At 47.1% G+C, this 22,611-nt stretch overlaps 1 gene segment (V, D, J or C); it reads right to left on the reverse strand.

The window, feature by feature from the left end:
- Positions 1 to 4,919: 4,919 nt before the first annotated feature.
- LOC121572599 overlaps positions 4,920 to 22,611 on the reverse strand; it is a 30,663-nt gene continuing 12,971 nt past the window's right edge. Inside the window, 1 exon segment of the V gene segment in view lies at positions 4,920 to 4,981. Coding sequence covers positions 4,920 to 4,981 — 62 coding nt within the window.

A 22,611-nucleotide genomic window follows, 5' to 3' on the forward strand; every position in this document is an offset into this window, starting at 1 on the left:
AAAACTGAACAATTAAAAGTAATGGCAAAAACTTATGACGACGAACAAGCACAAACTCTTCAACAAAATCGTCTTCTACTGGAACAACTCGATTTAGCCAAAAAATACATACGACGAAGTCCACGCCAAACTAGATCAATCTGACGAGTTATCTACAAACAGGGGCGCGCAACTTGATAACATGCATGCGGTGTTGATGAATGTTACTCAAAGCAATAATGAGCTAGGCCAAATGCTGCAGACCAAAGACGATCAGTTAATGAACACAATGACCAAGTTGGATGATAAAACAGCGGAACAAATTGAAGTCGCTGACCAAATGAAATGAGAGAACCCAGGTGATGAAGATGGAAAAATTTATCTCTGAGCAAGCGGAGGAAATCTCATCTCTGAATCTCTTGCTCCGCACTCAAGACCTCTACCTGCAAACCATGACAGACAAGTATGAGGCCGAACGGAGCAAGTGCGACACTCACATGTCTAAAATAAGTACACTAAGTGCCCAAGTGGACTCAGCTATGCAGCAGAATACCACCCTTAGGTACACTCTGGAGGAATTCCAGAACAGTCACGTGCTACAGTGCCGGAGCTCGGAGTGAAGACGACAGAAGGTTTTAGACTTTGCCTCTCTCAGGTGTCCCTCAGTCCTCTCCTCTTGGCCATTCGGCACAGAGTAATATGGCGCCTCCTCGCCAACAATATATGGCGCCTCCTCCTCTAGGCCTTTTGGCCCTTAAATCCCCACAGGATGAAGCGAACCCTCTCCGCGCACTTGGCACGGAACGCCTTGACAAAATCGTAAAAAACTTCTGCACCTTTGACCCCGTTCCAGGGAAGCCAAACGACACTGAGACGTTATTAGCAGACATAGAAGACGCCTTGGAGGTCTACCTGAACGCTACGGGTACTGACAGGCTTTACCTATTGAAGCGAATGTGGAATAGACACGTGACAAGGTTAATCCATCTACAACAGTAACACGTGCAAAACAACTACTCGAAACTTGCCACGCTTTGAAAATAGAATTCAGTGGTTCTGCGACTCGCAAACACGACAGCTCACTGGCTAACACTTTCAAACAGGCTCAGAATGAACACCCAAAAGCATACTATCATAGGCTTCGTTTAGCTTACTTTGGCCTACTCAGTGAAACAGGAATGGAAGAGCTATTACCATTCAAACAAATGTTTATGTCGAACATGTATCCCCACTTCATAACCTACTTGGGGCCAACAGGCCCAGCTTTTGAGGCATCAAAAGTGGGCCGCGCTAAGAGCCCTGACATCTCGGGTTTGAAGATTGAACAGGATCACTCACTCCAGTTAGAGGGTGCGTTATCAGGGATAGGAGCATTGAGAGATGACGCACAACAAAGGTATCTACTGATGTGGTTTTTTCTAGTTAAGCATACTAAGCATAGTTAATTACATCATCACAAGATTACAATGTATGGTTAAATAGTTAATGACAACATGACAAGAAGAGGCCTGAAATAGCTCAGGGAATTGTGAAACAGAGCCAGGAAATGGCTCTGTTAGATTTTTTAGTGGACTATGGTATAGACATGGTTAATCAACAAACACGGCGCCAGGGTTAAACATGGATTAATCTCTGTTGATAGGCAAGAACGTAATTGGTTTCTCTCACTGGGTTTATGTGTTTGTTCTCTGGTCATCTGACCTGTCTTCGGTTGTCTTATCTTATCAGTGACTGAAACCAGGCTGAACCCTTTGTCTCTCCTTGAGCGTCTTCCTGATTAAATTACAGCGTGACGGGGTGGGACAGAGGGGTTAGGCTTGGGTATGTTTGAGAGATTGATTGTGGGCCTGCCATGTTGTCCACAATCAATCTCCAGGTCAAGCCAGGGTGAGCCAGGGTTGAACAAAGTTCAAACTGAACATGATTATTTTTACATGACAGGGCTGTTATTTGTGCATGACAAAGCTTGATTGGTCACACCACCATTGTTTCCAAACTGAATAGAAGTCAGATTCCGCCACTATCATAATCTAAGGAAGTGGGCGGAGCGGTCAAGAGGTGGAAACTGGAGACAGTGGTGGTGGAACCAAAGAGGGAGGGGTTAAGCTAAAATGTATGTAAAATTACTATATAAACTGAGAGCTGGGAGGTGGACAATCAGATGCTTTGCAAACCACCTCGGCTCTATTGCGTATGTAATAGAGTCTATCTTAATTCTACAAGAACTCTGAAATACTTTGGTTCTTTGATTAGTATACATCACTACCACGAAACCACGATACCACTAACCACTGCGGTCGGAATTACTATAAAGTACGTCGCCAGCGAAACGACTACCGCTACAATCAACCTGGTCGGCTACGTTCCTGCACCCAACCCACACAAAGTGCCAGAGCACAAGGGTAACAAGAGTAACAAAGGGTTCAATGACTATCAAATCTTAGACCGATACTCTCTAGAAGTTCTGCTAAGAGCAATACAGAAGCACAAAACTTTTAAGAAAGAGGAGAAAGATAAGTCACCATGACTAGGCGTGGAATTGCCGGAGAACTGCTCTTCCAAAATTAACACCATTAGCGAGGACGTAAACAATCAAATTACTACCGCTCTCAATCGAGACCCTATGCAGGGCCCGCTCGATCAAGAAACAAGCCCTCAGGCTTTGACTGTAGACTCAGATACAAATGTTGTAACACACAAGGTAAACAACATCGCAATAGCCAATTCCACTCAAAACCCGATGAGTTGATCTGTTTTAACCATGAACACAAATGACACATCACGCCGTTGCGAACATTCACTCCACTTTGTGGGGAATATGACCACAAAACCCAACTCAAAGAGGCCATACCTGGAAACTGTCCTGGAGGACTGCTAAACCTGTGATGCGCTAATTGTTTGGGCTTGACAATATCGCTCATCTCTCAAACATTGTTCAATGATCTCAAAAGGGCTTTGAAACCAGCTAAATATTGGTTAAAAACGGAACGATGCGACACTAAACTTCGAGGTTTCACTCAGACAACCTCGCCTCTCACAATGCGAATCATGCTGAAACTACACCAAGACGTATCGCTTGTTCACCCTGTGTATGTTACCAGCCTCGAAACTGAACACCTGCTACTCGGAGCAGACTTGATGGATCGTTTGATCCCACTAATGGATTGGAAAACCAAACCAACCAAGTATGGTCACAGGTAACCGTGCCATCTCCACTGACCCACACTGTCTTCTCCTAACGCTGCTGCGACACAGTCAAAGACGTTTCGAGACCTCTTGGTGCAGAATCTGATGGTCATGACTTCGGTCGAGACTGCCTCCTTTCCTTGTTCGGGCAGGCTTCGGCGTTCGTCGTCACCGGCTTACTAACCACTGCCGCCCCAATCATCATCACAATTGTCTCATCTTGTCAATCACACACACCTGGTTCCTATCCCCTAATTAGTCTGTGTATAAGTGTTCCCTCTGCCCCCTTGTCCTTGTGGGTGATTGTTAATTGTGAGAGTAATGTAGCTCGGTGGAGCTACTCATATCATTGTGTTGCCAGGGTAGATTTTCCCCCTGTGCCTATGTATTATTGGATTCCGTTACAGTGTATTTAACAGGGATGTTTGTTTCCCCTGTGCCTGTTTCGTTGATCGCTATTGGAGCGCATTTGTGTGTCAACGAAGGAATAAACTCTGTATTCGGTGATTACCCTCCTGCGCCTGACTCCTTTCACCACACTCATCACAGAATCACCCACCCGCTATGGATTCAGCGGGACAAGTGCGCATGCCTGGAGTCGTGGCACGGGTCCAGGAGCATTTCACGATGCTGGCCAGCTTCAGGTCATCCATCGTCTGGAGAGGAGAGGACCCGATCTGTCGAGACCAGCTGGCCAACCGGAACCAGCCACCTACAACCCAGCACCCGGAGGGATCCAGATATCCCGACCACGGGTATTTGATGGGATGGCGGCGCTGTGCCAGGGATTCCTCCTCCAATTGGAGCTTTACTTCACCAGCATCAGGCTGGCGCCATCGGAGCGGGAGAAGGTGTCCATCCTCGTTTCCTGCCTCTGTGGGAAAGCCCTGGAGTGGGCCAACGCGGTGGGGAACGAAGGTGGAGCCGCGTTGGAGGACTTCAGGGAGTTCGCTCGCCTCTTTCGGGCGGTCTTCGACCACCCGCCCGAGGGTCGAGAGGCGGGTGAGCGGCTGGTCCACCTGAGGCAGGGGACGAGGACCATGCAGGACTTCGCATTGGAGTTTCGGACGCTGGCAGCGGGGTCCGGGTTGAACGAGCGGGCCCTGATCGACCATTTCCGGTGCCATCTGTCCTTCGATAAACTGGTGGACATGGCCATTCATTTGGACAACCTGCTAGCAGCCAGAGAACGTCCTGGTAGGGGTCTGCCCGTTTCCACCCCAGACGACTCGGATCCCGAGCCGATGGAGCTGGGTGGAGCCGCCGGCCGAGAGAGCGGACAAAAACAGTGCCACTCTGGTGGCATGAAGGGACAATACACCAAACGTCATAGTCAATGTTCTTTTGGGCCTGGAGGTGGCAGGCAGGGCACTCACGCATCACCCCAGGTATCGAACACCCACACTTGTTCAGATTCCTCTGTTGCGCACTGTACCCTACCTATCCACTTTCCTGATCACATGGTAGTTCCCCAGTGTAAGGTGCTAGTCGATTCAGGCGCAGCTGGGAACTTTATGGACAGGGCATTCGCACGCCTGCAAGGCATTTCATTGGTTCCCCTCTCAATTCCACTCCCCATCAGAGCACTCGATAGTCGACCATTAGGGTTCGGGTTTGTGAAGGAAGTCACTATACCAGTCACCATGATCACCCAGGAGACTCATTTTGAGCAGGTTATTTTTTCGATGATTGAATCTCCTGCTTTCCCTGTGGTATTAGGTATCCCTTGGCTAGCACTCCACAACCCCACCTTCTCATGGCCGCAAAGGGCTCTCACGAGGTGGACAGATGAGTGTCGGTAGACGCACTGTCCCGGCTGAATGACACAGAGGAGGGGCCCAGAGACAACACCCCCATACTCCTGGCATCCTGCATTGTGGCGCCGGTAGAATGGGCAATGGACGCAGATATAGAGCGGGCATTATGCACAGATCCATCTCCACCGCAGTGTCCAGCTGGGCTGCGGTACGTGCCTGCTCTTATCCGTGATCGTCTGATCTTCTGGGCACACATGTCACCCTCCTCTGGTCACCCAGGTATCGGTCGTACAGTGCGCTGCTTGAGCAGAAAGTACTGGTGGCCTACCTTGGCTAAGGACGTGAGGGTGTATGTCTCCTCCTATTGGAGCGCATTTGTCTGTCAACGAAATAATAAACTCTGTATTCGGTGATTACCCTCCTGCGCCTGACTCCTTTCACCACACTCATCACACTGACTCAAGGAGATAATACGATATCTCGTTACATTCAATCAGTAAACCTGATAGACCATTATTTTCATGATTTTGAGCCTGGTCTCTGTGAGTGAGCAACTTCCCTCCTCCTTGGAGTCATGTGATTCTGTAGCTCAGATGCACTTCTCCTGTCCTTCAGACACTTCCGCAAACACTGCGGCCGTCTCAGGAAAAAAAGTATCAACGTTCAGAGAGTGCTCTGTTTCCGATGATACATTTTCCGCTTTGAAGGGGACTGAAACCCCTTACAATGAAACTAACGGCGTCAGTCCTGCCACTGACCCGATGACTCCCACTGTTGAAACACTGTGTGATACCAGAGGGGGACTGTCATGACTGTCCTGTGAGGATCCGAATGGGTCATATCAGCTTGGCAATGGATGACAGTAACCAGACCTCTCACCCACAGAAGAGGGGAGGAGGGAACTGGGCCGGGTTGACAGCTCACACCCTGTCATAAATTAAAGGAGAGGAGATCCAGAGAAATCTCCCTCTCCAAAATCTACAAAGGAATGTGCTTTGTCTACATAGACAGTCTTCCCGCCGAAACTGTAAACACATTAAAAAGTGAATACTGGAACAATATTTCTAACATAAGAATGTGGGGAATGGTCAATGGGGATCTGAAGAATAATCATGTCATACAGTGAGGGAAAAAAGATTTGCCAACTACAACCCAGCACCCGGAGATCTCCAGATATCCCGACCACGGGTATTTGATTGGATGGCGGCGCTGTGCCAGGGATTCCTCCGCCAATTGGAGCTTTACTTCACCAGCATCAGGCTGGCGCCATCGGAGCGGGAGAAGGTGTCCATCCTCGTTTCCTGCCTCTGTGGGAAAGCCCTGGAGTGGGCCAACGCGGTGGGGAACGAAGGTGGAGCCGCGTTGGAGGACTACAGGGAGTTCGCTCGTGTCACGATCGTCTGACGAATGAGTAGACCAAAGCGCAGCGCGTTGAGCGAACATGACTTTATTTAATTAAAGCCTAACACGAAAACCACAAAACAAATGACGATCGTAAAGTCCACAGTGACAATGACTGTACAGGAACAAAAACCCACAACCACAAGGTGAAAACACACAGTTTAAATATGGCTCCCAATCAGAGATAACGAGCCGACAGCTGACACTCGTTACCTCCGATTGGGAGTCATTTGACCAAACAAGGAAACACAACCAAATAGACAACCCAACCAAACAGAACACAACGAAACGAACACACCCTGGCTCAACATACAAAGTCCCGGAGCCAGAGCGTGACAGTACCCCCCCCTAAAGGCGCGGACTGCGACCGCGCCTCAAAAACCCCAAACAGGGGAGGGCTGGGTGGGCATTACTCCTCGGAGGCGGCTCCGGCTCCGGGCTTGACCACCACCCTTCTTCAATCCCCCCGTAGCGCCCCCGGTCCGATCTGACCCAGCTGGTAGGATCTGGACTGACGACGCGCACCCCTGGCTTGGCGCGTGAGGCAGGAACGGACCGGACCTGGCTGATGATACGCACCCTAGGCTTGATGCGTGGAGCCGGAACGGGCCTCACCAGGCTGACGACTCGCATCCCTGGCTTGGTGCGAGTAGCAGGAGTGGGCTGGATCAGGCTGACGGCTCGCACCCTTGGCTTGGTGCGAGTAGCAGGGACGAGCTGACCCAGGCTGACGACTCGCACCCTTGGCTTGGTGCGAGTAGCAGGAACGGGCCGGGCTGGGCTGGCGACGCACACCGTGGACCTGGTGCGTGGAGCAGGGACCGGCTGGGCTGGGCTGACGACGCACACCGTGGGCCTGGTGCGTGGAGCAGGGACAGGCCGAGCTGGGCTGACGACGCACACCGTGGGCCTGGTGCGTGGAGCAGGGACCGGCTGGGCTGGGCTGACGACGCACACCGTGGGCCTGGTGCATGGAGCAGGGACCGGCTGGGCTGGGCTGACGACGCACACCGTGGGCCTGGTGCGTGAAGCAGGGACAGGACGAGCTGGGCTGACGACGCACACCGTGGGCCTGGTGCGTGGAGCAGGGACCGGCTGGGCTGGGCTGACGACGCACACCGTGGGCCTGGTGCGTGGAGCAGGGACCGGCTGGGCTGGGCTGACGACGCACACCGTAGGCTTAGTGCGTAGAGCAGGGACAGGCCGGGCTGGGCTGGCGACGCGCACCATTAACTTAGTGCGTGGAGCAGGAACAGGCCGGGCTGGGCTGGCGACGCACCCCGTAGGCTTTGTGCGTAGAGCAGGAACAGGCCGGGCTGGGCTGGCGACGCACACCGTAGGTTTTGTGCGTGGAGCAGGAACAGGCCGGGCTGGGCTGGCGACGCGCACCGTCCATTTGGTGCGAGGGGTCGTAACAGGCCGGACCGTACTGGGGACACACACCACTGGCTCTACCCCGGGAACTGGAATGGGCCGGACCGGACTGGTAATACACCCCAGTACCACTCGCCGTGCCTCTACATCTCCTTTCCCTACTTTGACCAGTAGCCCCCGTAACCTGGTGGCCTTTTGAATTCGCCCCTTCTCTGCCTCCGTCAGCCCCGTCGTCCATGCCCTGTGCCCCCCCCTAAAAATTTCTTGGGGGTGCCTCTCGTCCCTCCGACGCTGCTCCCACATCCAGGCTGCCGATTCCTGGACACGCTGCTTGGTCCTTTGATGGTGGGTTTTTCTGTCACGATCGTCTGACGAATGAGTAGACCAAAGCGCAGCGCGTTGAGCGAACATGACTTTATTTAATTAAAGCCTAACACGAAAACCACAAAACAAATGACGATCGTAATGTCCACAGTGACAATGACTGTACAGGAACAAAAACCCACAACCACAAGGTGAAAACACACAGTTTAAATATGGCTCCCAATCAGAGATAACGAGCCGACAGCTGACACTAGTTACCTCCGATTGGGAGTCATTTGACCAAACAAGGAAACACAACCAAATAGACAACCCAACCAAACAGAACACAACGAAACGAACACACCCTGGCTCAACATACAAAGTCCCGGAGCCAGAGCGTGACAGCTCGCCTCTTTGATCCCCTGCTGATTTTGTACGTTTGCCCACTGACAAAGACATGATCAGTCTATCATTTTAATGGTAGGTTTATTTGAACAGTGAAAGACAGAATAACAACAACAAAATCCAGAAAAACTTATGTCAAAAATGTTATAAATTGATTTGCATTTTAATGAGGTATATAAGTATTTGACCCCTCTGCAAAACATGACTTAGTACTTGGTGGCAAAACCCTTGTTGGCAATCACAGAGGTCAGACGTTTCTTGTAGTTGGCCACCAGGTTTGCACACATCTCAGGAGGGATTTTTTTCCACTCCACTTTGCAGATCTTCTCCAAGTCATTAAGGTTTCGAGGCTGACGTTTGGCAACTCGAACCTTCAGCTCCCTCCACATATTTTCTATGGGATTAAGGTCTGGAGACTTGCTAGGCCACTCCAGGACCTTAATGTGCTTCTTCTTGAGCCACTCCTTTGTTGCCTTGGCCGTGTGTTTTGGGTCATTGTCATGCTGGAATACCCATCCACGACCCATTTTCAATGCCCTGGCTGAGGGATGGAGGTTCTCACCCAAGATTTGACGGTACATGGCCCCGTCCATCGTCCCTTTGATGCGGTGAAGTTGTCCTGTCCCCTTAGCAGAAAAACACCCCCAAAGCATAATGTTTCCACCTCCATGTTTGACGGTGGGGATGGTCTTCTTGGGGTCATAGGCGGCATTCCTCCTCCTCCAAACACGGCGAGTTGAGTTGATGCCAAAGAGCTCGATTTTGGTCTCATCTGACCACAACACTTTTACCCAGTTCTCCTCTGAATCATTCAGATGTTCATTGGCAAACTTCAGACGGCCCTGTATATGTGCTTTCTTGAGCAGGGGGACCTTGCGGGCGCTGCAGGATTTCAGTCCTTCACGGCGTAGTGTGTTACCAATTGTTTTCTTGGTGACTATGGTCCCAGCTGCCTTGAGATCATTGACAAGATCCTCCCGTGTAGTTCTGGGCTGATTCCTCACCGTTCTCATGATCATTGCAACTCCACGAGGTGAGATCTTGCATGGAGCCCCAGGCCGAGAGAGATTGACAGTCTTTTGTGTTTCTTCCATTTGCGAATAATCGCGAGCATAAAAAGCATTTAGCCCATCTGGTTGGCTCGCGTCACTGGGCAGCTTGCGGCTGGGTTCCCCTTTGTAGTCCGTAATAGTTTGCAAGTCCCTGCCACATCCGATGAGCATCAGAGCCAGTGTAGGAGGATTCAATCTTAGTCCTGTATTGAAGCTTTGCCTGTTTGATGGTTGATCTGAGGGCATAGCTGGATTTCTTATGTGTTCGGATTTGTGTCCCGCTCCTTGAAAGCAGCAGCTCTAGCCTTTAGCTCGGTGCGGATGTTGCCTGTAATCCATGGCTGTGATGAGGTGTGAATGAAGGAGTCAGGTGTAGGAGGTAAAACACCGAAGTCCAGTGTTTATTCCGTTTACATAAATAAAATGCACCAAGCGTCAAAACGAAACTATCACAAGGGAAATATTCCACCTTGGCAATAACAAATGGAAGAGTAGCTCAACCGAGCTACTCGCTCTTACAATGAAACAATCACTCACAAACACAAGGGGAACAGAGGGAACACTTATACACATACTAATTAGGGGAATGAGCACCAGGTGTGTGTGATTGACAAGACAAGACATGACAAGTGGAGTGATGAGAATGGGATCGGCAGTAGCTAGTAAGCCGGTGACGACGAACGCCGAAACCTGCCCGAACAAGGAGGGGAGGCAGCCTCGGCGGAAGTCGTGACAGTACCCCACCCTTGACGCGCGGCTCCAGCAGTGCGCCGACCCCGGCCTCAGGGACGGCCAGGAGGACGCGGAGCAGGGCGAGTCAGATGGCGACGGTGGAAATCCCTCAACAGGGAGGGATCGAGGATGTCCCTCCTTGGGACCCAGCACTGTTCCTCCAGACCGTACCCCTCCCACTACACGAGATACTGAAGGCCCCCCACCCGACGCCTCGAATCCAGTATGGAACGGACCGACTACACCGGGGCCCCCTCGATGTCCAGAGGAGGTGGAGGAACCTCCTGCACCTCAGACTCCTGGAGCGGACCAGCTACCACCGGCCTGAGGAGAGACACATGAAACAAGGGGTTAATACGGTAATCAGGGGGGAGTAACAACCTGTCTGTAACCTTTATCCTCCTCAGGACTAAACAGCCCCACAAACCGCGGACTCAGCTTCCGGCAGGGCAGGCGGAGGGTAGATTCCGGGTCGAGAGCCAGACCTGATCCCCCGGTACGAAAACTGGGGCCTCCCTGCGGTGGCGGTCAGCATTCGCCTTCTGACGACGCACGGCACGCTGGAGGCGAACGTGGGCAGCGTCCCAAGTCTCCTCCGCGCGCCGAAACCAGTCATCCACCGCAGGAGCCTCGGTTTGGCTCTGGTGCCACGGTGCCAGGACCGGTTGGTAACCCAAAACACAAACTCACCTGGCCTGGTGAGGATTCAGCCTCCTCGCTGCCCGAATGTACTCCAGGTTACGTTGGTCTGTCCACACGAGGAAAGGGTGTTTCGCCCCTTCGAGCCAATGCCTCCACACCGTCAAAGCTCGGACAACAGTCAGCAGCTCCTGATCACCAATGCCGTAGTTCTGCTCCGCCGAGCTGAGCTTGTTCGAAAAGAAGGCACAGGGGCGGAGCTTGGGTGGTGTGCCTGAGTGTTGGGATAAGACAGCGCCTATCCCTACCTCGGACGCATCCACCTCCACTACGGTAGTGATGGATCGGGGTGAGCCAGTACCGGGGCGGAGGTGAACAGACCCCGCAATCTACTTAAGGCCAAATCAGCCTCAGCAGACCAGCGGAGCTGGGACGGCCCACCCTTCAACAAGGAGGTAATGGGAGCTGCAACCTTGCCAAAGCCCAGAATAAACTTCCGATAGTAGTTGGCAAAGCCAAGGAAGTGCTGCACCTCCTTCACTGTGGTTGGAATCGGCCAATGACGCACTGTTGAAATGCGATCTCCCTCCATCTCCACACCTGTGGTAGTAATGCGATATCCGAGGAAGTAGATTGACTGCTGGAAAAACTCACACTTCTCTGCCTTGGCATAAAGATCATTTTCCAGCAGTCGGACCATTACCTTGCGAACTAGGGACACATGCTCGGCGAGCGTAGAGGAATACACCAGGATGTCATCGATGTAGACCACCACACCGCGACCAAGCATGTCCCAAAACACCTCATTCACAAAGGACTGGAAAACGAATGGTGCATTCATCAAACCGTAGGGCATCACCATGTATTCATAATGCCCCGATGTTGTGCTGAATGCTGTTTTCCACTCTTCCCCTTCCCGAATACGCACTCCTGAGGTCTAACTTGGTGAAAAAACAGGCCCCATGCATTGACTCAATCACTGAAGGAATGAGGGGAAGAGGATAACTAAATCGTACCGTCACCTTATTCAGTGGTCGATAAACAATGCACGGGCGTAAACCATCATCTTTCTTCTTCACAAAGAAGAAACTCGAGGAAGTAGGTGAAGTGGAGGGACATATATACCCCTGCCGCAGGGACTCGGTGACGTATGTTTCCATAGGCTCCCCCCAGCTCCATCTGCTCGGGGTCAGTGTCATCCGGAGTGGGAACGGGCAGACACCTACCAGGACATCCTCTGGCTACTAGCAGATTGTCCAGCCGGATGGCCATGTCCACCAGTTGAGAGAACGATAGCATGGCATCACGGCAGGCTAGCTCCAGTCGGACGTCCTCCCTTAGGTGGCACTGGAAATTGTCGATCAGGGCCCGCTCGTTCCACCCGGACCCCGCTGCCAGCGTCCGGAACTCAAGCGCGTAGTCCTGTGCGGTCCTCATCCCCTGCCTCAGATGGACCAGTCGGTCGCCCGCCTCTCGACCCTCAGGCGGGTGATCGAAAAAGGCCCGAAAGAGGCGAGCAAACTCCCCGTAGTCCTCCAACGCGGCACCTCCCTCGTTCCACACCGCGTTGGCCCACTCCAGGGCTCTCCCACAAAGGCAGGAAACGAGGACGGATACCTTCTCCCGCTCCAGTGGCGCCGGCCTGATGCTGGAGAAATACAACTCTAGTTGGAGCAGAAATCCCTTACATTGCGCTGCCGTCCCATCAAACGCCGGTGGCCTGGATATCTGGATCCCTCCAGGGGCTGGGGTGTATGTGGCTGGATCCGGTTGACCAGGTGGTCTCGATAGATCGGGTCCTCTCCTCTCCAGGCGTTGTACTTCCTGAAGAACCCGATCCATCACTTCCCCCAAGCTAGCCAGCATCGAGGAGTGCTCCTGGACCCTTGCCACAACTCCAGGCATGCGGTCTTCTCCTGCTGACTCCATTCAGCGGGTGAGTGACTCTGTGATGAGGTGTGAATGAAGGAGTCAGGCGCAGGAGGTAAAACACTGAAGTCCAGAGTTTATACCATTTACATAAATAAACGCACCAAGCATCAAAACGAAACTATCACAAGGGAAATATTCCACCTTGGCAATAACAAATGGAAGAGTCGAGCTACTCGCTCTCACAATGAAACAATCACTCACAAAGACAAGGGGAACAGAGGGAACACTTATACACATACTAATTAGGGGAATGAATACCAGGTGTGTGTGATTGATAAGACAAGACATGAAAAGTGGAGTGATGAGAATGCGATCGGCAGTAGCTAGTAAGCCGGTGACGACGAACACCGAAACCTGCCCGAACAAGGAGGGGAGGCAGCCTCGGCGGAAGTCGTGACAATGGCTTCTGGTTGGGATATGTACGCACGGTCACTGTGGGAGGGACGTCGTTGATGCACTTATTGATGAAGCCGGTGACTTTGGTATACTCCTCAATGCCATTGCATGAATCCCGGAACATATTCCAGTATGTGCAAGCAAAACAGTCCTGTAGCGTAGCATCCGCATCATCTGACCACTTCCGTATTGAGCGAGTCACTGGTACTTCCTGCTTTAGCTTTTGCTTGTAAGCAGGAATCAGGAGGATATAATTATGGTCAGATTTGCCAAATGGAGGGCGAGTGAGAGCTTTGTATGCGTCTCTGTGTGTGGAGCAAAGGTTGTCTAGAGTGTTTTTTCCTCTGGTTGCACATGTGACATGCTGGTAGAAATGAGGTAAAACGGATTTAAGTTTGGCTGCAAGTCCCCGGCCACTAGGAGCGCCGCTTCTGGATTAGCATTTTCTTGTTTGCTTATGGCCTTATACAGCTTGTTTAGTGCGATCTTAGTGACAGCATCCGTTTGTGGTGGTAAATAGATGGCTACGAAAAATATAGATGAAAACTCTCTTGGTGGATAGTGTGGTCTACAGCTTATCATGAGGTACTCTACCTCAGGCGAGCAATACCTCGAGACTTCCTCAATATTAGATATTGCGCACCAGCTGTTATTGACAAATAGACACACACCACCACCCCTCGTCTTAACGGACGTAGCTGTTCTGTCCTGCCGATGCACAGAAAACCCAGCCAACTGTATATTATCCGTGTCGTCATTCATCCACGACTCAGTGAAACATAAGATATTACCGTTTTTAGTGTCCTGTTGGTGAGATAGTCTCGAATGGAGCTCATCCAGTTTATTCTCCAGTGATACGTTGGCCAATAGAACGGATGGTAGAGGCGGGTTACCCACTCGCCGACGAATTCTCACAATATCTCTGTCTTTTCTTCATGCGAATGACAGGGATTTGGGCCTGGTCCGGGAGAAACAGTATATCCTTCGCGACAGACTCTTTAAAGAAAAAATCTTTGTCCAGTTCGAGGTGAGTAATCGCTGTTCTGATGTCCAGAAGCTCTTTTCAGTCACAAATCAAATCAAATTTAAATTGTATTTGTCGCATACACGTGTTTAGCAGATGTTATTGCGGGTGTAGCGAAATGCTTGTGCTTCTAGCTCCGACAGTGCAGTAATATCTAACAAGTAATATCTAACAATTTCACAACATATACTCAATACACACAATCTAAGTAAGGAATGGAATGAAGAATATTTACATATATGGATGAGCAATGACAGAGCGGCATGGACTAAGAAACAGTAGAATATTATAGAATATAGTATATACATATGAGATGAGTAATGCAAGATATGTAAACATTATGAAAGTGACTAGTGTTCCATTTCTTAAAGTGGCCAGTGATTTCAATAGGCAGCAACAGCCTCTAATGTGCTGGTGATGGCTATTTAACAGTCTGATGGCCTCAAGATAGAAGCTGTTTTCAGTCTCTCGTTCCCAGCTTTGATGCACCTGTACTGACCTCGCCTTCTGGATGATGGCGGGGTGAACAGGCAGTGGCTCGGGTGGTTGATGTCCTTGATGATCTTTTTGGCCTTCCTGTAACCATACATAAGAGACGGTAGCAGCAACATTATGTACAAAATAAATTACGAACAATGCGAAAAAACACACAAAATAGCACAATTGTTTAGGAGCCCGTAAAACGGGCAGCCATCCCCTCCGCCACCATTCTGTCATTATGTGAGTGACAGGAAGGAGCAGCTCAGTGTTGAGTGAGACCTGCTGAAGTGAACATCACTGGGCCTATCATAGTCTTGACAGAATATATATAATAATAATAATAATAATATGCCATTTAGCAGACGCTTTTATCCAAAGCGACTTACAGTCATGCGTGCATAGATTTTTGTGTATGGGTGGTCCCGGGGATCGAACCCACTACCCTGGCATTACAAGCGCATATATATATATATATATATATTTAAAGCTACTATTTAGAATTGATTCCCAATATTTGACCACTTTTTGAAATTAAAGATGACATAGCCCTGGGCATATTATCTCTAAAGATTTAGGATGCAAACTGCAACAAAACTGGGGCTCTTTTTTACCAAACTCATAATACTTGTAATGTATTGTACTGTATCTTGAAGGGGAAATAATTAATAAAAAATATTGTTTGTTTAATTATTTGTGTGTATGATAGTGGTGACACTGATAGAACTAGTTATTTTCCACTGAGGTGAAGTCCTCTCATTCACTCTCACTGCTGAAGACGAGCAACCTGCGCCACAGGAAGACTGACTTGGATCTCTCTCTCTCTCACATCTCTTTCCATCCATACCGCCAGACTACAAATACCTGACCATAACCAATACTCCAGGCTCTAGACTAGAGTTCTGCACAATGTGTGAGGTATAGATAGATGAACACTATGAACTGATATGAGAACAAGTATGTATCCATAGTGTACATATAATGTTCTTATCTCTCAATCATATCTTCGGGAAGTAGGGGTGCTGAGGATGCTGCAACACCCCCTGTAAAATCGGAATATATCTATATATCTCTCTTACAAAGGTAGTGCCCTGGGCCTTTACTAGTCCTAATAGATGTAATGAATACTCAAGAAGAAAAAGGTGTAGATTCATGCGCAGAGCGCGGCAGGTGTTTATTACGCCTTCACAGAAGGCAGGAATCGTGGTCACAGGCGGGCAATGGTCATACACAGGTAGGCAAACAGGAAGGTGAAACAAAACTAGGACTGGAGACTATAACTGGTTCTCACAAACGAGCTAGGAAAAGGCTTAGTAGAGTCAAAACGAACAATACCTCACAAGGCACAAACATAAAGAACTAAGTAAGGAGCTGATGAGACCAGGTGAGTAACTAACACAGGTGAAATCAATGAACAAAAATGAAAGACAGGGCTACGTTCAAGAATACAAAGAAACAGGGCCACATACAAGAACACAAGGTGAACTAAGAAAACAAATACAGAACCTTACAATAGATTTCTGTAGCGCAACAAAAAGATATCTGCATTTTGTCTTTCATCTAGCATCGATATGCTTCAGGAGTTCATAACTATGAAAACTTACTGCATTAGAAATGTATAGCAACACTTTGCCTGGAAACAACATACAGATGAGAAGAGACAAAACCATGTAAAGAGATTCAAGTATTCATCGTTTTTTTAAGGGAGGTCTTTTGCAACCATCAGACAGTCTAAAATATTAAAGACCTTCATCGTTGGACACACAGTGGATTTGGAAAAATAACTACTTCAACTGGTTCAATCTGAGAGTGGGACAAGCTCCTGTGTCAACCCTGAGTTTGCTGCAGAGAAGAGTGGAACTGGTTTTGTGCTGACCATTGCAGATGCCAGACCGTCAGATGTGGGGATGTATAACACCATCATATGCGATTATGATTATGACACCATCATATTTGGAAATTGTGTGTTTTTGATGCGTGGGGGTAAGTACAGAAGTTAACAAATAATATGTAATTGTGTCAGGCTTTTTGTATCTAGAAATTATGTAATTCAAATGGAATTATACATTAATTGGAACCCTGGTTTTACTATGTAAAAGGTGCAGATTCCAGGACCCAGCATGTTGTTCAGCAGGCTGTGTCAGAGTCAGTACAGCCAGGAGACTCTGTGACTCTGAAGTGTACAATACACACTGAGATGTTCATAATTTCCATTTAATCTGTAAATTGCCAAAATGACATATTCATAACAATTAACCTAAATAAATTACATAATTTTATCTCAACAAGATAAAGTTATACCACCAACACCTTCTCCACAGTTACAGAGCATGATTATCCATTTGATTTGAGTCCTACTGTTCTGTCGTTGATGGTGTCCAACATCATTGTGGGGATTGTGACCCTTCTGCTTGTCTGGGCGCTGTGCACGACTCAGAACAGAGGTATTATCATTCCTATAATTTCTAATGTTTTAAGTCTCTATAAAATGTGCATCCTGTAAACACCACAACACACATTCTCCTGAAAGTCCTGTGGAGGAGAGCTCTGCAAAAAACCTAAGTAGTGTGATGAAGTTTGTCTTTGTTATACTTTATACAAAGTATATGATATATGAATGCCATATATTAATGGCATACATTCATATTATATCATGCATGATTCATTGATATGTGTGGAGTGAGAGGACAATAGTTTATCATCGCTACATGGGGCCACTCAAGGCTTTACACAGGTTAATTTCATTCACTCCTCTCTTCTCCTTCCCTCTCTCCTGATCTCTCTCTCTCTCATCATCTCTCCTTAGTCAGACCACTCTACTCAGCTACACACCGAGCTCTTGCTGAGGTTATGAATGGCTCTTGGAAACGGACTTTGAGTGCTCCAACCAACACTTACAAATCCAGGTTTATCCAACAGAAAGTGTTAACTTGGCATCTTGAGACGAATTCAAGGTTTGTTTTGCCGTATCTAATCTCGTTGAAAATAAATACCTACCCTCCTTCACATGAATGATTGATTACGAATTACATTACGGCACAATTGTGAACTCTATACATTGACCTGAACACATCAAATAAGAGAGCAGTAGAATAATTGATAATTCCATTACGGATCAAAAAGCTGTGTCAGAAAGGGCACTTATTGAAACTTGAAATTGATACAATAATAAGTTCTATAAAACATAGCATAATAGGATACATAAAGCATTGCCCATCGATCTTAATAGAATATATAAATAGTGGCTCTCAATGCAGCTTGCCATCCAGAGTGGGCAATATTAGACTTTTGAAATGGTCACGTTCTTTTAGCTGAGTACAGACAGCACTTGGACTGATGGTGGGTTCATACATATTACCATCCAGGCAAGGCACATAGGCCGATATTGCACCCTTATATCTATGTCGAATGAAGGTCTGCTGAGACCAAAACATCACACTTTGTTTAATCTTTATATAGATTTTTTTTTTATTATAATGGAGAGTGTCATATGAATGCTAAACAATAATACACAAAACATACACTACCAGTCAAAAGTTTGGACACATCTACTCATTCAAGGGTTTTTCTTAATTTTTACTATTTTCGACATTGTAGAAGAATAGTGAATACATCAAAACTATGAAATAACACATATGATTACAGCTTTGCACACTCTTGGCATTCTCTCAACCAGCTTCACCTGGAATGATTTTCCAACAGTCTTGAAGGAGTTCCCACATATGCTGAGCCCTTGTTGGCTGCTTTTCCTTCACTCTGCGGTCCAACTCATCCCAAACCATCTCAATTGGGTTGAGGTCGGTGATTGTGGAGGCCAGGTCATCTGATGCAGCACTATATCACTCTCCTTCTTGGTCAAATAGCCCTTACACAGCCTGGAGGTGTGTTGGGTCATTGTCCTGTTGAAAAAACAAATAATAGTCCCACTAAGCGCAAACCAGATGGGATGGCGTAATGCTGCAGAATGCTGTGGTAGCCATGCTGGTTAAGTGTGCCTTGAATTCTAAATAAATCACAGACAGTGACACCAGCAAAGCACCCCCGCACCAATACACCTCCTCCTCCATGCTTCACGGTGGGAACTACACATGCGGAGATCATCCGTTCACCTGCTCTGCTTCTCACAAAGACACGGCGATTGGAACCAAAAATCTCAAATTAGGACAGATTTCCACTGGTCTAATGTCCATTGCTTGTGTTTCTTGGCCCAAGCAAGTATCTTCTTATTATTGGAGTCCTTTAGTAGTGGTTTCTTTGCAGCAATTAGACCATGAAGGCCTGATTCACGCAGTCTCCTCTGAATTGTTGATGTTGAGATGTGTCTGTTACTTGAACTCTGTGAAGCATTTATTTGGGCTACAATCTGAGGTGCAGTTAAATCTAATGAACTTATCCTCCGCAGCAGAGGTAACTCTGTGGCAGTCCTCATGAGAGCCAGTTTCATCATAGCGCTTGATGGTTTTTGTGACTTCACTTGAAGAAACTTTCAAAGTTCTTGAAATGTTCCGTATTGACTGACCTTCATGTCTTAAAGTAATGATGGACTGTTATTTTATTTTGCTTATTTGAGCTGTTCTTGCCATAATATGGACTTGGTATTTTACTAACTAGGGCTATCTTCTGTATACCCCCCTACTTTGTCACAACACAACTGATTGGCTGAAACGCATTAAGAAGGAAACTAATTCCACAAATTAACTTTTAAGAAGAAACACCTGTTAATTGAAATTCATTCAAAGTGATTACCTCATGAACTGGTTGAGAGAATGCCAAGAGTGTGCAAAGCTGTCATAAAGGCAAAGGGTGGCTATTTGAAGAATCTCAAATATAAAATATATTTTAATTAGTTTAACACTTTTTTGGTAACTACATGATTCCATATGTGTTATTTCATAGTTTTGATGTCTTCACTATTATTCTACAATGTAGAAAATAGTAAAAAATAAAGAAAAACCTTTGAATGAGTAGGTGTTCTAAAACTTTTGACTGGTAGTTGAAGTCAGAAGTGTACATGCACCTTGGCCAAATACATTTAAACTCAGTTTTTCACAATTCCTGACATTTAATCCTAGTAAAACTTTCCTGTCTTAGGTCACTTAGGATCACCAGTTTATTTTAAGAATGTGAAATGTCAGAATAATAGTAGAGAGAATGATTTATTTCAGCTTTTATTTCTTTCATCACATTCCCAGTGGGTCAGAAGTTTCCATACACTCAATTACGGCAGGTAGCTTAGTGGGTAAGAGCGTTGTGCCAGTAACCGAAAGGTCGCTGGTTCTAATCCCCGAGCCGACTAGGTGAAAAATCTGTCGATGTGCCCTTAAGCAAGGCACTTAACCCTAATTGCTCCTGTAAGTGGCTCTGGATAAGAGCGTCTGCTAAATGACTAAATTGTAAATTAGTATTTGGTAGCATTGCCTTTAAATTGTTTAACTTGGGTCAAACATCTCGGGTAGCCTTCCACAAGCTTCCCACAATAAGTTGGGTGAATTTTGGCCAATTATTCCTGACAGAGCTGGTGTAAATGAGTCAGGTTTGTAGGCATCCTTGCTTGCACACAATCTTTCAGTTCTGCCCACATATTTTCTATAGGATTGAGGTCAGGGCTTTGTGATGGCCACTCCAATACCTTGACTTTGTTGTCCTTAAGCCATTTTGCCACAACTTTGGAAGTATGCTTGGGGTCATTGTCCATTTGGAAGACCCATTTGCGACCAAGCTTTAACTTCCTGACTGATGTCTTGAGATGTTGCTTCAATATATCCACATAATTTTCCTTCCTCATGATGCCATCTATTTTGTGAAGTGCACCAGTTCCTCCTGCAGCAAAGCACCCCCACAGCATGATGCTGCCACCCCTGTGCTTCACGGATGGGATAGTGTTCTTCAGCTTGCAAGCAACCCCCTTTTTCCTCCAAATATAACGATGGTCATTATGGCCAAACAGTTCTATTTTTGTTTCATCAGACCAGAGGACATTTCTCCAAAAAGTACGATATTTGTCCCCATGTGCAGTTGAAAATCATAGTCTGGCTTTATTATGGCGGTTTTGGAGCAGTGGCCTCTTCCTTGCTGAGCGGCCTTTCAGGTTATGTTGATATAGAACTCGTTTTACTGTGGATATAGATACTTTTGTACCTGTTTCCTCCAGCATCTTCACAAGGTCCTTTGCTGTTGTTCTGGGATTGATTTACACTTTTCGCACCAAAGTACGTTCATCTCTAGGAGACAGAACGCGTCTCCTTCCTGAGCGGTATGACGGCTGTTTGTACAGATGAACGTGGTAGCTTTAGGCGTTTGGAAATTGCTCCCAAGGATTAATCAGACTTGTTGAGGTCTACAATTTTCTTTCTGAGGTCTTGGCTGATTTCTTTTGATTTTCTCATGATGTCAAGCAAAGAGGCACTGAGTTTGACGGTAGGCCTTGAAATACATCCACAGGTACACCTCCAATTGACTCAAATTATGTCAATTAGCCTATCAGAAGCTTCTAAAGCCATGACATAATTTTCTGGAATTTTCCAAGCTGTTTAAAGGCACAGTCAACTTAGTATATGTAAACTTCTGACCCACTGGAATTGTGATACAGTGAATTATAAGTGAAATAATCTGTATGTAAACAATTGTTGGAAAAATGTCCTAACCAACTTGCCAAAACTATAGTTTGTTAACAAGAAATTTGTGGAGTGGTTGAAAAATGACTTTTAATGACTCCAACCTAAGTGTATGTAAACTTCCGACTTCAACTGTAGCAACACTTCCCAATTTGCATTCCTATATTTCCTGTACAGTGAGGGAAAAAAGTATTTGATCCCCTGCTGATTTTGTATGTTTGCCCACTGACAAAGAAATGATCCGTCTATAATTTTAATGGTAGGTTTATTTGAACAGCGACAGACAGAATAACAACAAAGGGACAATGGACGGGGCCATGTATCGTCAAATCTTGGGTGAGAACCTCCTTCCCTCAGCCAGGGCATTGAAAATGGGTCGTGGATGGGTATTCCAGCATGACAATGACCCAAAACACACGGCCAAGGCAACAAAGGAGTGGCTCAAGAAGAAGCACATTAAAGTCCTTGAGTGGCCTTGCCAGTCTCCAGACCTTAATCACTTAGAAAATCTGTGGAGGGAGTTGAAGGTTCGAGTTGCCAAACGTCAGGCTCGAAACCTTAAAAACTTGGAGAAGATCTGCAAAGAGGTGGGACAAAATCCCTCCTGAGATGTGTGCAAACATGGTGGCCAACTACAAGAAACGTCTGACCTCTGTGATTGCCAACAAGGGTTTTGCCACCAAGTACTAAGTCATGTTTAGCAGAGGGGTCAAATACCGTACTTATTTCCCTCATTAAAATGCAAAGCAATTTATAACATTTTCGACATGCGTTTTTCTGGATTTTTTTGTTGTTATTCTGTCTCTCACTGTTCAAATAAACCTACCATTAAAATTCTAGACTGATCATTTCTTTGTCAGTGGGCAAACGTACAAAATCAGCAGGGGATCAAATACTTTTTTTCCTCACTGTATATTATATAACCATGTATAGCTAATACTGCATCATCAAAGGAATTATCTAACTGTGTTTCTGAGATGGCCAGAATATGAATGTTTTCTGATGTAGTAAGTTGTAAATTTCATGAATTTCATTATTAGCCAGATAATAATAATTTTGTGCAAAACCCCAAGTTAGACAGGCCCAGTGGGGCTAAAGATGGACAACTCCATCTGGCATTTTCCCTTAATACCAGATGGCCAGTCCATTCCTGGCTTCTGCGAACTGTAAGAGTTCCTAAGTTTAGTGATCTATTTGGTGCAGTCAGAAGAGTTCCCCCTATTGGCCAACCACCACCAATTCCAGCCAATTCTTACCCACTCCAGGGGGTCTCCTGACCAATAGAATTATTAGATCTAACCATGCTGGGCATCATCATTGAGAAAACAAATTGAGGTTTG

Source organism: Coregonus clupeaformis, chromosome 16 (assembly GCF_020615455.1).
Source record: "Coregonus clupeaformis isolate EN_2021a chromosome 16, ASM2061545v1, whole genome shotgun sequence".
NCBI classification, from domain to species: Eukaryota; Metazoa; Chordata; class Actinopteri; order Salmoniformes; family Salmonidae; genus Coregonus; species Coregonus clupeaformis.